At 36.9% G+C, this 14274-nt stretch overlaps 1 protein-coding gene across 1 annotated transcript in view; it reads right to left on the bottom strand.

Annotated features, from left to right (window-relative positions):
• The window catches only part of CAPZA2 (capping actin protein of muscle Z-line subunit alpha 2), a 33861-nt gene that overhangs the window by 16548 nt on the left and 3039 nt on the right, over positions 1-14274 (bottom strand). Inside the window, exons 2-4 of the mRNA XM_032106162.1 lie at positions 3150-3213; positions 1135-1186; positions 417-480 (exon numbers count right to left, since the gene is read on the bottom strand). Of these exons, the coding sequence (XP_031962053.1) occupies positions 417-480; positions 1135-1186; positions 3150-3213 (180 nt within the window). The remainder of the gene's footprint in view (positions 1-416; positions 481-1134; positions 1187-3149; positions 3214-14274) is intronic.

Here is a 14274-nt window from a genome sequence, read left to right as displayed (position 1 = left end):
GGAGCTTAATCACATACAAAGGCTTACATTTTAAACAAATATGCATATAGCAAGAGAGGAGAAGGTGAATACGACACACTGCCTCAGAAAAAAAAAAATCTTGAATCTTACCCTCTTACTGCAGCAAACAATGCAAGATAGAAATTCCTGTCTTCTACTACTGAAGATGGAGCAAATTGTTTTTACAGCTACAAAACACTGAATTCAGCCAACGTCGCAGACTAAAATTTCAAGCTCTTTAGGTACCCCTAAGTGATTAACTTATGGGACTGGTACTGGTACTACTGAAGGGGCACAATCTCTGTGTTTTGGTAGGGAAGACGCATTTCTTTTAATTTTCTTGCCAACAACTATTCCAATACCAGAACATCTTTAACAGTTTAAGGAAGACTGCAAGTATTTAATTATATTCATACCTGTTCGTCGTAACCGTCAATTTTTACAGGAGTAAACTGGTCCAAGTTGTACTGTGCAAATGCACTACAAGAGAAAAAAACCAACAAAAGCCTGCATCAGGCACAATCTTTTTACTTAGTAGCAGTTAAGAAATTGAAATAATAGCTAATAATCTGGGCAATGATGCATTAAAAAATTTTATCCATGCTTTACCCTAGCATGCCAAAAAACTTGGAATCGCTTTGGTTCACTCGGTGCTTGTATTACAGGTTCCAACCAATCCTATACAAAAATTTACATTCAGAAGTACCCTGATCTAGACAAACACATAAGCTTTACAGTAACCCATAGAAACTGGAAGAACAGATAAAGTTTAAATTCCACAGGGATCCAACCTACTAAGCCAGACATCTCCACTCTTACAGATGAAACTAATTTTGGCATGAAAGTACAGTAGGCATAATGTTCTGATATAGAAGTAGGGCCTAAGGAAACAGTATCTTACAGATGTTCAAGTAACATCTACCGTGAAACAGAAAATGAAGTTGCTCTAATCATTAGACAATACAGATCTCTCCTCTGCCAAGAATTTAACCTTGATTAAAGATGCCCAACACACACAATAGGGTTTTACTTGCCAAGCACCCATCTTTTCAATGAACCGCTTACTGATTATGCAAGTCCTACTGAAAAAACATTTGTTTTTATGCAACTGAGTATGTGACATCTGGTACTTACTGGGCTGCTCCTTCCCTGAGAAGATTGTCATTATTAAGCAGCAACCGAACATCTGAAAGGAGGTATTTACAACATATAAGTACAGTTTGCCCAGAAACTTGTTTCAGTCACATAACAAATGTCAACAGACTGTACAAAACAAAAAACCCAAACCATTCCATACCCACAGAGATTACTAGGTAGGAAATTTATTGCTTCATATTTTATAATTTTGACTGAACAAAACGAAAATAATAGTATAGAAATGGATCTCTTCCAAGACAATCTGGCGAACAGATATAAGCTGTATTCTACAGGCTGTAGGAATCTGTCAATCTAGTTTTTAGAGAAGCTCTGAATGAGAACAGCACAGAATTCTACCAAGTTTCCTTTAAAATGTATATTACCAACTCCCTCACACTGTATTATCGTTATTGTATTCTGGTAACACTGATACAGTATGTATTGAACTTATTATTTTTTAAGCCTTACCCTTTTTAGTCTCATTCCTTAATGACACTTACTAGGCAGAGGATTTTACATCACAACAGCATTTCTTCTACCATGATACAAGAAACATATGAATATAGAAAAAAGTCAATACTCTCCTCAGAATTACTTCATATTTACTGTGCAGCAAATTTCTTCTTTATGTATTTGACTTTACTAGGCACTGTTTTAATAACAATTTAATTCACTGCTCATTAACTAACCAATCATTAGTCTCGCTATACCATATTAAACCTCTTCTAAATATTCCTAAGTTATCATTAAAGTGGAAAAAAAAAATCTGGAATATATTTAAGGTATTTTTTTCTTTAAAAAACAAACAAGCAAACCCTCCTGGAATAAACCAAACTCCCCCACCCACACCAAAACACAATAGCCCAAAGGAAAAAACACCCCACATACTCAAAAAACCCCATACAAAACCAACCAAACAAACCCACAATTTACAGACTTGGAATCCAAAGCTTTCTCTCTCTTTTTAAGAAGGCAGCCTGAATCTCACTGAACACTGGTCAGGCGTTTGTGAGCAAATGTCCGTTACGTGATTTCAATCTATTACTGTACTCTGTTATTGAGCAGGTAGTTGCAACTATGAATTAGCATAACAATAATGTTTATAAGCAGTACTACTCTAAGAAATATTAATAATCTTCAGAAAGCTGAGTTAATAACCTGCTCACTTCAAAAATGAAGTGCTAATTAATTTTAAATATTAATCAGCTGGCCACAGTTTAAGAACAAGGTACTTGTAAAAGCATTGCATTCTTTAATAACCTTAAGCTCTCTCTAGTCTGACACTGACTACAGGTTTAGTATACTAAATTTACTTCTTTACTTAAATAGCTTCAGAACCATTTGTAAGCCACAACTATAAAGCATGCCTTTTTATATGATATGTATGCCCAAATATCTTGATGACAGACAAACAACAATTTTTTAAAAAAATTAACATCTTAGGTAAAGTTCAGACAACAGTAGTTGAAAGAAGCTTATTTTAAGTTTCCTTTCAGTTTACCAATACACTCAGTAAAATGGAATGTGCCCAGAATTTAAAGGTTAGAAATGTTTGGAGAAGATTAATATTCTTTCCACAACTGGCACTAGGCAGTAGTCTTTTGTGTATTCAAGGTTAAGTATTTGTAATGATATTCCTTCTTAAAAAAAAAGGACCATTTTAATTTTAGCCAGCTTAATTTTTGTTGAAAAATGTAATTGTCTGTCAAAGATAAAAAACAAGAGTACGTGTCTTCTAAACAGAAACCCTTGTAACTGTTAGTTCATGACTCATTGAAAACAGAGACAAAGCTCATTCTCACATCACAAAGAAAAGTAGTACTTTCCTTGCTTTGTATTTAAACTTCAAGCTGTCTTGTGACTGCAAAGCTTATCATGCCAAGATACAAAACCATCCCTTACGGCAAGGGAGCTGCTATAATATAAGCTACGTGAAATTCAGGAGAATAATCAGCAATGCAATTTTGGATATAGATGCCTTAAATGAAAGGACAGAGCAGACAGATACTCACCATTGAACACCTCATTGAATTCCCCAGGAGGAGCATGAATTATGAATTTTGCTGCTATACGCACCTTAAATACAAAAACAATCGTGGTTGTATATACTTGCATTCATTCCTATTCAAAGCAGTCATGCATTATGTAGTTTTAATAGCCAGACATGAAATTGTACAACTCCCACTGTTTCACATATTTGTTCACATTATTTTAATTACTTGCTCTTTATTAAAAACACAGAATATAAAGTTCCACCTCTTCAAACAGAATAGAGTGTATATGTGATGGAAGCAGATGGAGAAATTGAGTCACTCATGTTTTCTATTACCGGCTAACACGAAAAGATGTATATAACAAGTAAGATCAATAATATGTTCACAATCTATTTCAACTTTCAGTCCATGGATGCCTGGGAATCAATACATAATCCAAGAGCCAAAATCCATGATGAAGATATATTTGATCTTCTAAGTTTCTCTTCTAATTTTACTACACATCATATGGTTCTGTACCTTCCAAAAGGTTCAGTTAGACATAATTGACAGATTAAAACCACCGCATAGACACTAAAGCATGTAATTTCACCACATCTACCTAAGATCTCTTAGTATCACAGTAGCAGCAGATAGAGCTTAAAAAGACCTTGAGATCTTAATTAGTAATTAATGGCCTTCAGCCACAACTTCTTGCAAAGAAAACACAGCATAAGCCAGTATTTCGCCCAGAAGTATGCAAACCTGCCCTGACTTCCTCTCTCTTCCTGCTTGCACGAGCCCTGGTACAACAGCACAGTGAGCAAAATCAGGAAAGTCATTGCTCTTTTTTTTTCAGACCAGGTCCCTGAGCCAGTTCACTGCACAGCTACAGACACATGTGCCTAACTAACTAAATATCGGTTCCCTAACTTAATCTTGCAGAAGTTCCTATCACCTATCCTATCCAAGTTCAGCAGACACTTACAGCTCTCTTGCATCCTCGATATGATGTTGCTATTCAAACACAGGATACTACCTGAACTGGAGTTCCCCTTTCCAACACCTTCCATCATGTTTCTACGGAATAAAGGGCTGGGAGATTCAGTGTCTGGAACCACTGTTTGAAATTAAGGTTTGTTTCAGAAGCACACATTCCATTAACAAATATCTAAAAATAACCAAAGAATGCTTTACATTTACACATTTCTTTGTATTGGACACTACAAAAGAACTGTCTGAGCATGCTACAGCTTTTGAACTGACAAGAAAACAGCTTTTACAACTGAGGGTAGCAATACAGCCAGTGTTTGGGCCCCTGGTTCTTGACAGGGCCCAAATTTCAGACCAGGGTCTCCAGGAGAGGTGGTTCAAGTTAAATGGTCCTGGGAGAGCTCTTAGCTGCCTCATTAACAGTGTTCAACCCTCATGACATCCCATGTGACCAGCCCAGGCAGCTTTCAGATCACTAACAGCACACAGTCAATTCAGACCTGGATAACGGAAATGGAAAAGTTGTCAGTTTCCAACTTTCTAACCTAAATGTTGCATTCTGGATTGCAGACAGCCTTTGTCTGCTACCTCAAATACCTACCATCAGATCTCATCTTTCCATGTAAACATGAATTTGCATTATACTGACATAAATGCCACAGAGTTCACTCTTCTCAAAAGAGGCACAGAGAAGCAAGAGCACCTTCTTCTATGGCTACTTATTAAAGCAACCTGGATTGTCCCCTTTGAATTAAAAGAATGTAAACTCATCTGCATTATCAACATTATCCAAACCACCAACCTGCACACTCCTCTACCTCTCCTGCTGAAGTCAAGGCATTGTACTCAGCTCAGTGCTCAAGCTAAAGTAATATAAACAATGTGAAATAAAGCTAACCTACGGTATTATTAATGTGCTCATGAAGAAAAGGGGCAAGACAGGCTCCAAGGTTCTATCACCAGCACATTTTATCAAATGACCAATTGTGCTGATTTTGGTTGGGGCAGAACTAATTTTCTTAACAGTGGCTGGTAGGAGACTATGTTTTGGATTTGTGCTGAACACAGTGTTGATAATAACTGTTTTTGTTGTTGCTGAGCAGAGCCTACACAGAGACAAGGCCTTTTCTACTTTTCATACTGACACACTGGCAAGGAAGTTGGGGGTGCATGGGAGGTTGGGAGGAGACACAGCTGGGACAGGTGATCCCAACTGACCAAGGGATATTCCAGACCATATCAAATCATGAGTGGGGGGAAGAAGGAGGAAGCAGGGCGGGGAGATTTTGGAGTGATGGCATTTGATCTCCCAAGTCACCACTACATGTGAAAGGGCTCTGCTCTCCTGGAGATGGCTGAACATGGGAAGCAGTAAATTAATTCTCTGTTCAGCTTTGCATGCATGCACACCTTTTACTTTCCCTATTAAACTGTCTTTATCTCAACCAATGAGTTTTCCCACTTTTACCCTTCTCCCCAATCCCACTAGTGGGGCAGTGACTGAGTGTCTGCATGGGGCTTGGTGGCTGCCTGGGGTTAAACCATGACACCAATTAATAGGGTCAGGGATCAGACCTGAAGAGCAAGTATTTAGTTGCGTGATTTCAGAATGACTATCACCAGGCTGACTCCAGCTCAAAATGAAGTAACACCTTTTCTTGGTTCCTTGACTTCAGGTGAACCGGACTGCTTAACCCTGCCAAGGCCAGGATAGCTCTGGACAAGCAGAGAAACAAGACTTGGAGACATTTGGAGTTGTGATATAACAGGTCCATCTGTTTTGGGCTGGCAGCAGCTGTAAAAGCAAAATTAAGCAAAACATGGGTACCCAAACTGCACTCTGAATGACCACATGCTTTAAACTGGTACATCTGTAAGGTGTGGCAGTAGGTCTATACTAAAACTGAACTACCTCATTTTCAGCTGTTTTGGTAATGTAAATCTGGTTTTGCTTGTTTTTTTCCACTATCAGTAAAAGCTATTCTTATCAGTCAGATTAGCCACACTATAAGTAATATCCATTCAAAAGCATTCAGTAGTAATAGATGTCCTCAGGACAGACCAACCTCGACATTACTTTTTACAAACATTTTACTAGTAAATTCAATTTCTCACTGATAGTTTTTTAGTGTGAAAATTCATCATAGATGACACTTTCTATAGAACAGATAAACACAATCCTGCAAATTTGCAATGAATATCTCATCAAGTATAAAGTATATTCGTGCTTACAAAAGCAAAAAACCTAACATGTTTTCAGAAGATGAGAGCATGTCAGCTAAGACACTCTGTATTTTGCTAACCTGCCTTTGTGAAGCCAATTTAAAAGGAATCCACTTTCCTTCAGCAGTTAAACTGAATTAACTTCTCTGTGATGAGTATCTGATAAAGCCGTTATTTCCCCAATTCATACATACAGGAAGCCCATATAAAAGAATTAAATTCAGTAGTCTTAACACATTAGAACTGAAAAGCACTTACAGATTTATTGCCACAGAATTTTTCCAGAAATAAATGCTCTAAAGGAGGCTTCTGTTTTTCAAACCCAGACTGATACTGAAGGATAAATGAATGCACTTCCATGAGCCTCTATGAGATGAAGATCTCCCCCTTTTGGCAGCAGAAAGCCTCTGGCTCAGCTATCACTTGGGGAAGCACAATTAAAACAAAAGGATAGTCCATATAAAATATTATGTTTATGAGCAACTACAAAAAAATAAATTAAAAATGCACATAGCTTGTAATACAAAATGACAGGCAAAAAGCTAAACTGCACTTTAGTCAAACTGAGATAGAAAGTTGTATCTGCTGAAAACAGTTTTAAGAAGACAAATCAATCAGGTGCATTACAGTTGCAACCAATGCTGATTATTCAATGCATTGAGACTTTAAAAAATTGATTTGAGCAAGCCAAAACAGAAACATCATAATATCTAAAGAATCTAGACAACAAAACCTTTTTCCATTCAAGAGAGCAGTACCTTTACACACAGTACAAGAAAATTATACATGTATCAGCAAGTAACAAAAAACTGTTACAGTTGTCTTCCTTTAGGAAACTCAAAGACCTAAAATACCTGAAGTTTCTCCACCTATTTCTGTAGTTACTCCCAAAACACTACCTAAAGTTTAAGACAGTGTTTTATTGACGTAGATTTGATTTACAGAGTTTTCAGCTTCAAGTCTTCAGAGTGGCAAGAAACTATAAACTTTAGACTTCACTAATCCAGAACATCTGATGACCAGTGGTTTACAAAAAAACAGCTTTTACCACAAGCCTATGTAAGTAACCATGCATTTACTATATTAAATTTCTTGACCCCCAAAAAACCCCATTTAAATATGTTTTTATGAACCACGTCTTTGTGCAGGTTTGAGCATTAATTTGGACAAATCCTACAGAAGCTGAGGGCAAGTTAAAAAAAAATAAAAAAAGAATTCTGAAACACTGAGAAGGGAAGCATTCCCCACTGTAGCCACTTTCTTTATCCAGTTTTCACTTTTACACCACTCTCAGTCTTGCTTAAATGGAAGTCTGGTCTCAGCAGGTAAGAGCTAGCAAGATTTACTTTCACACTTCAAGTGAAGTGAAATGCTACCCAACACATCAGTTAAAAGTTTAACAAACCTACAAGTTTTTTGATTTTATAAAGTAAAGGTAAAAAATCCAGTAAGTAAGGTAAAAATCCAGACAGAGAAGCCTAGCAAAAGAGAAAAGGACAGGTTTGTTGTATGTGATGAACAAGGTTATTAGGCATTATGCCCAATTCTTCATTCTGCTAGAGATTAAAACAATTGGTCTATCAACAAATGCCTACACTCAGTCACAACAATATTTGCAGTTTTCAGAATACAAGCAAAGAGCAATGTAGTAACGTACAGAATGGTGACGGTTATGCTAAATCTATCTTTTTTCCATACTTCTGCCTTTATTTCACAATTTAATTTTTCTCAATGCATGATACCCATCAGGTACATAGAGAAATCCTACTTCTCTATCTTTTCCAGCCTAAGACATTCTGAAGTTTATTTTATTTTTAAGAAGTTATACATAGCGACTTCAAATACCCCCAGATCACTCTTCCTGTTCCTGGCACATGAGAAGTGACACTGGTTGGAGAAGCCTGACCTTGTGTGCTGTATGTGCCTATATATGGTCAGGAATACGTGCTCCCACTGCAGAGCTCCGCAGTGCCACTGTCAGCTCTGCAAAGGCAGCTCGCTCCTCCTCCTCTGCTAAGGTGCACCTAACAATAACAGAGCCACTACTACTCTCCCTCTTTAATTTTTCTATTCCCCCTTTTAACTGAACTGAAACACAGTAGCTAGGCACCCTGACAGCTCACTCCTTCAATCAACGTCCATGCTGCACAGAAAACCATGCTGATAAGCAAGATGCTGTGAAGCCACATACTCACCCTTACTCTTTTCTACACATCACTTATTTCAAATTCAGCTGTGAACTCTTTGCAGCAAGGAGACCCAGCCTTCCTCTACACTCATAACAGGTTAAAGTTCACTGCTTCACAGCAATAAAAATGAAATAGTGAAATAGATACTAAAAGCCCTTTTAACCTAACAAATTGCGTTAAAACTGGGGGGCTGGGGGGAGGGGGAAGAGGGAGTGCGTTCAAAAGATTCCCACAATAATTTCCACTGAAAGACAACTTTGTTGCTAATCACAGGGGAATAAAAAGAGCTTCCCGAAGTCACTTTTATCAGTGTTACAGCAGGCTCAAAGCATTGTATATCATGCATTTACATTCTGGATTCCTGAGGGTACCCTTGCAATCTTATAACACACAATAAATCTCCTACTCACAGAAACCTGTGCTTGGCAAACAAAGATGATGAGATATCACATCCAGAAGAGAGCTCCAGGAAAAGTAGAGTCTAGAGAGCTCTGTTCTCAGAGTCATGCCCTCTGATGTAGCTCTTTGCTACCTGTCTGCAGGCAACTAAACAAATTGCTTTGTCTTGACCCCCTTAACTCTGTTTACAGGTAGCTACAGGGTTTTCTCACAATAAGTTAATAGTTACATAAATATTATCACAGACTGATTTAAATGAGGGAAGTTTCAATTCGTTCAAGATCTGTAATTCACACTTAAAAGGGATACTGCTTGTACTCACTGGAGTGACATTGGACATAAGACTTACCTAGTTTTGTTTAGTTCTGAGTTTGATTAAAACTTGTGGCCTGAGTTCACCTTGAGCTGTGCTATTATTTTTCAATATGCAGCTTTATTGCTCCTTACAAAGCAAAACTGCTCCGACATCCACTACTCAAATTTTGCATTGACATGCATAACATATCAAGGAGCACAGTCTAAGGTTCAAATATTTGCAAGATACAATGCTTGATGCTCTGTCCAAACATCAACATAGTTTTTGAGTTTTTAAACCCTTCAGTGTTTAAAGGAAATGTAACTGGCTTCTCCTTTGGATAGCTAGACATTTGGTAGGACTGGCTCCAATTGCGCATTAAATCTTTAGGTTAGATACTTCCCAGGATGTTACACCAGTGTTTTTACAAACTCATTTGAATCATCAGGGCTAATCTATTTCTGTGAGTATTCAAACAAGCAAATTGATCTAGCTAAAGAATAGCTTTAGAAGGTGGCAAGAAGATAGCAATCAATTTACCTTAAAAAGAGCTTTAAATAATTATATTGCTTCTTGCTGCTGACAGTTTAGTGAGGCAAAAAAGCCTTCAAACAGCTGGACAAGCACGGAGAACAAACATGTGAGAAAGGGATTACCCCATGTCAGCAGCAAACTGCCTTCACAGCATCTCATGAAACCTCACTATACCCACAGGTATAACTTCTAACAGTGAAGCAGCATCCCCAAACATGCGTCATGTCACACGAACATGGAACAGAGGCAGTGACTCTAGCAGAGAGGGAATGAATATAAAAGTAGTGTTGCAGCTGCTTTCCTACTAAGCTCAACTGAAAATGCACTGTAGTATCCAATCCACTTCTGCTTCTAGAAGAGCTAAGGAAGAAAACCCTGTAAAAATGTGGTTCTGTGGCACAGGAAAGGAGGGGCACATTCCATACCTATGGCTCTGACTGAACAGACATTTCCTTAATAGTAATGCCTAAAGCTGCATTACATCTGGAGAACATGTGTTTTCCTCAATTATTTTTAATACACAAATATTTAAGAGTATGTAACAGTACTAGCACTTAATAGTGGTGCAAAATCTTCCACGTGTGGTAATTTAGCTGCATTCTTTCTACCTGACAACCTGACTTGAATAACGAGATTTATTTTCACAAAAATAACTACTTTGAAAGGTGGCGGATGCTTCACTGTAGGGCCTTTCAGCAGAGTATCTAAATATCATAAAAGTCTCCATCTTAAAGTCATTTTACACACCACATCATATTAAGAAGGATTAAAGAAACCCAAACTCAAAACAAGACTCCTGAAAGTCATTGTATCAGGCACAGATAGCAAAAAGGAATATGAAAGCAATGGATGCTACCTGAGTAATACACAAGACTAACCTTAAAAAAAATTAGGGAAGATAAATCTCCCCCATGTAATTTTGCATTTACTTTCATTACTCCTGACTATACAAAACTGGAAACCTTTTATTATAGATATTTATATACAGCTATTTATGTATATACTGTATAAAGAATATATTTATATACAACTATTTATAGTTACATATAAAATATATACAATAGCAGCCAAGCAACTGCATACTTAGCTTATGGATCAGATAGACAACAGATAAGCAGCATAAAAAATTTATTTCCTTGCAAAAGTCATTCACCAAAACCTGAAAAAGTAGTAAAAGTTTACATTTAAGGAAAAAAAACCCATTAACTTTTATTTGGTAAGTAAATGGTATAAGAAACAGCTAACTAAGACTTCACAAAGAAAGAAACCAACAGTGTCATCTCCCACATAAAAGCCCATGACATCCTGTTACAGGGACATCAACACACATGATGCTCAGTTGCAGCAATGAGGCCTCCATTTCTCAGCAGTCTTTACACAGTGGTATCCACCATAAGCTAAAAAGCACTTGGTTCACATTTGCAAAGTATTCTTCTACTACAAAGCCCAAGTTTTTAAAGTGATTCTTCCTCCTACCCCAAGATCGTTTGTTATAATGAGATACTTCAAGGACATCAAGTCCCCATTCAATAGCAGTGGGGAGAGAAAAGGAACATACCAGAGCTTGCTCCATGAAAAATGATGGAATAAGGTACCACCTTAACTGTTACGTCTCCCCCTCCCAATTCCAGTGTCTTACAATTCTCTCTCAAAGTTACCAATTCAAAGTTTTAATGCCTTCTGCCAAGTCAAGAAAGCATTTGAAGTATTTTACATTTCAGAAGCTTTTTTACTCATGGATTAAAAATGTAATTGCCATATGCTCAAAAACCTGCTTTCATTTCTCAAAGAGCACTTCAAACTCCTTTACATCCCACTTTCAGAACCTGCAAGTGAATAGTATACAGGGTTGCCTGTCAAAAATACACGGGTTTGCTAAATAATGCAGCTAAAACCCTCTTCCTATTCTTTTTTTTTACTGCCAAAATTGAAACCAACCAAAAATAGAATTTCACAGCAGAAGTGTAGGTTGAAGACTGTATTGGTAGGCAATAGAACCATATCTATTATATCATAAATTAATGTCTCCAGTTTCATCACTGTATTTGCCAATAACTTGTTCTATTACTCTATTTTTGCTTCAATTTGTTTCCCATATCTACTCAAACTATGAGGTTTCCTAGGTAGCAAGCTTCTGCAAGAAGTTTTGACAGTACAAAGGCAGCAAGAAGGGGGCTTTTGATGGTCCTGAGGTGCCTGCATTATAAATAGTCCCTAACACGGCAGAAGTCATAATCCCCAAAGGGTACCTGATTTCTTCAAACTAGTACTAAGGAAATAATAAATCACTGATCTTTTATTTATAATAACTGCTTTCATTTGTATTCACCTTCAAGCTTCAAGTAATTACTTTTAACTTGTCAGAAAGGCAAACAATTTGCTTTGCACAGTAACTTACTATGGAGGTACACAGTGAAAGACAAGCAGCATTGAACACAAGTTGCGACAATTATGTATTAGGAGAAGTTTCTGACTATGGGCTTAGACAAACATTGCAACACCTCACCCAGAGAGCCAGTACAGTCTCTGTCCTTGGAGATTCCCAAAACTCAAAGTGCAAGTCCCTAAGCAACCTTATCTAAGCTGGCCCATTTTGACTAAGCAGCATTAGTTACCTTCAGAAATTTCTTCCAGCCGGTATGACAGCAGAAATAAAGCAAGTTATTATTTGCAGTTACACATACAGTATATCATCACTTCTTCAGACAGTGTTTAACACTTTCCCAAAAAAGTGATTCAAGTATCTATTCTGTCCTTCAATCTCAGTGGTATTTATGCATTTTTAATACTAATAATTAAAAAAAATACCTAACTCAAGACAACACACTATCTTCACAGACATTTTCATGTATATCCTGAGATGGACATGAAAATCTTAAATCTTGGAAGGCCTCCAATATTCAGAATTACATGTCAGTCTGAAAAACACTCCTAACTTCCTCGTTCTTATTAAAGAATTTTATCAAAATGTTGTCAAAGGACACTTACAAGACTTTAAGTTTACTTTATGGATTACAGTGCAATTATACCCAGAAAAGGTCATTCAAATGCAGCTCCTACTCATCCACAGTCTCCAAGTCTCACTTGACACAATTCTGAAAGTCAGAATTCTAAATCCTTTCAAAATGAACAATGTAGAGCACAGGAATTATTTAACACATGTAAATTAGAAAAGTAACATTTTTTCTGTCAAAAATTCTGCTAATGCTTCCAAAGCAGTTTCAAGAAAAAGGTTTATATTTGCACTGATAAAAGTACCTGAGCCTCCCACATTGGTGGGCTTGTACATGCAAGTGCAATCTGCTGTCAACATATTATGTTTTAAAGACAATGTTACAGGTGAGAGATGCATTTTATTGGCATAGACTTTTCATTCCAAAGCACTGACTTAAGAAATGGCTTTTCCTTAACCTGACAAAACTATACTGCAGAGTTTAGTTTAACTTTATTAGGTAAATTAGGTGTCAACATCTACAGATCTAAGAAGTTACAATGTTACCCAGTGTAGCAGGAAATACCTGGAAGCTATCCAGGCTCACTTTCACAAATGGGACTACTTCCTCATCATAAGAGAGGTTTCGTTCTAATCACACTTAAACCCCATCTTCCTGAAAAAGTGAAACTACTGAGACATAAGCTTACTGAAAGAGGTGTAGTTCCTTTTTTTAAAAAATATGTTTGACAATTACCACATTTATTTTGTTCAGTATTTTAAGGAATGCAAGAGATAACTTAGTATTTAAAAATTTCATGCGTTACCCTTTCCTCCCTGAAGGCATCCTGATTTTCTTAGGCTTTTTCTCAAGTCATACACATCTATTTAACTCCTGTGCTTTGTAGATTCACATTAAAAACAAAGGAAAAAACCCCAACCAAACCTACAATAAACACATCCCTTCAAGTCACCAAAAATGGACTGGAGAACACTAGTCTTAAGATTTAAATAGTTTTAGTGCTGTTTTTCATTTGTGCCATTGTTTGTAAATGAGTATTTACATTAGCAAATGCCACTTTTATAGTAAAATCAGTACCTTTCATCAATCATGGCCTATATTCACATAGATAAATTGAACCTTTAATATTCCCACTAACACTCTTATTAAAATATTTTTTTATATGTTTATGACTTTGTTGTAGCTACAGGTAAGAAAACAATTTCTAGATAAACTGGAATAAAATTGAACCAGAAAAAATGGTTACTAGAGTTTAACAAAACTGCTTCAAATATCCTGGATACATAACAGGTTTTGCATTGAAAACTTGCTAAGTGATGATGTATGATCTGTAGGAAGGGTGCAGAAGTGATGACATTGTTGCTTGAGAGTTCAAGACTTCCACCTCTCACACCGCATTTTTGAATAAACAAACTGAATAAACAAACAAACAAACTTACGTTATTCGACATTCCTAAAAGCTCCTGGATTTTCAGTGACCTATGTGAATAACGCAACTACAAAACACTGTGGATCATAAAAGCAGTCTTTAGCACTGAAAAATCACTGTTCCTGGATGCTAAGACCAGTAACTTCCA

The sequence above is a fragment of the Corvus moneduloides genome, chromosome 4 (assembly GCF_009650955.1).
Source record: "Corvus moneduloides isolate bCorMon1 chromosome 4, bCorMon1.pri, whole genome shotgun sequence".
Classification (NCBI taxonomy): Eukaryota; Metazoa; Chordata; class Aves; order Passeriformes; family Corvidae; genus Corvus; species Corvus moneduloides.
This window is presented reverse-complemented; position numbering and strand designations above follow the sequence as displayed.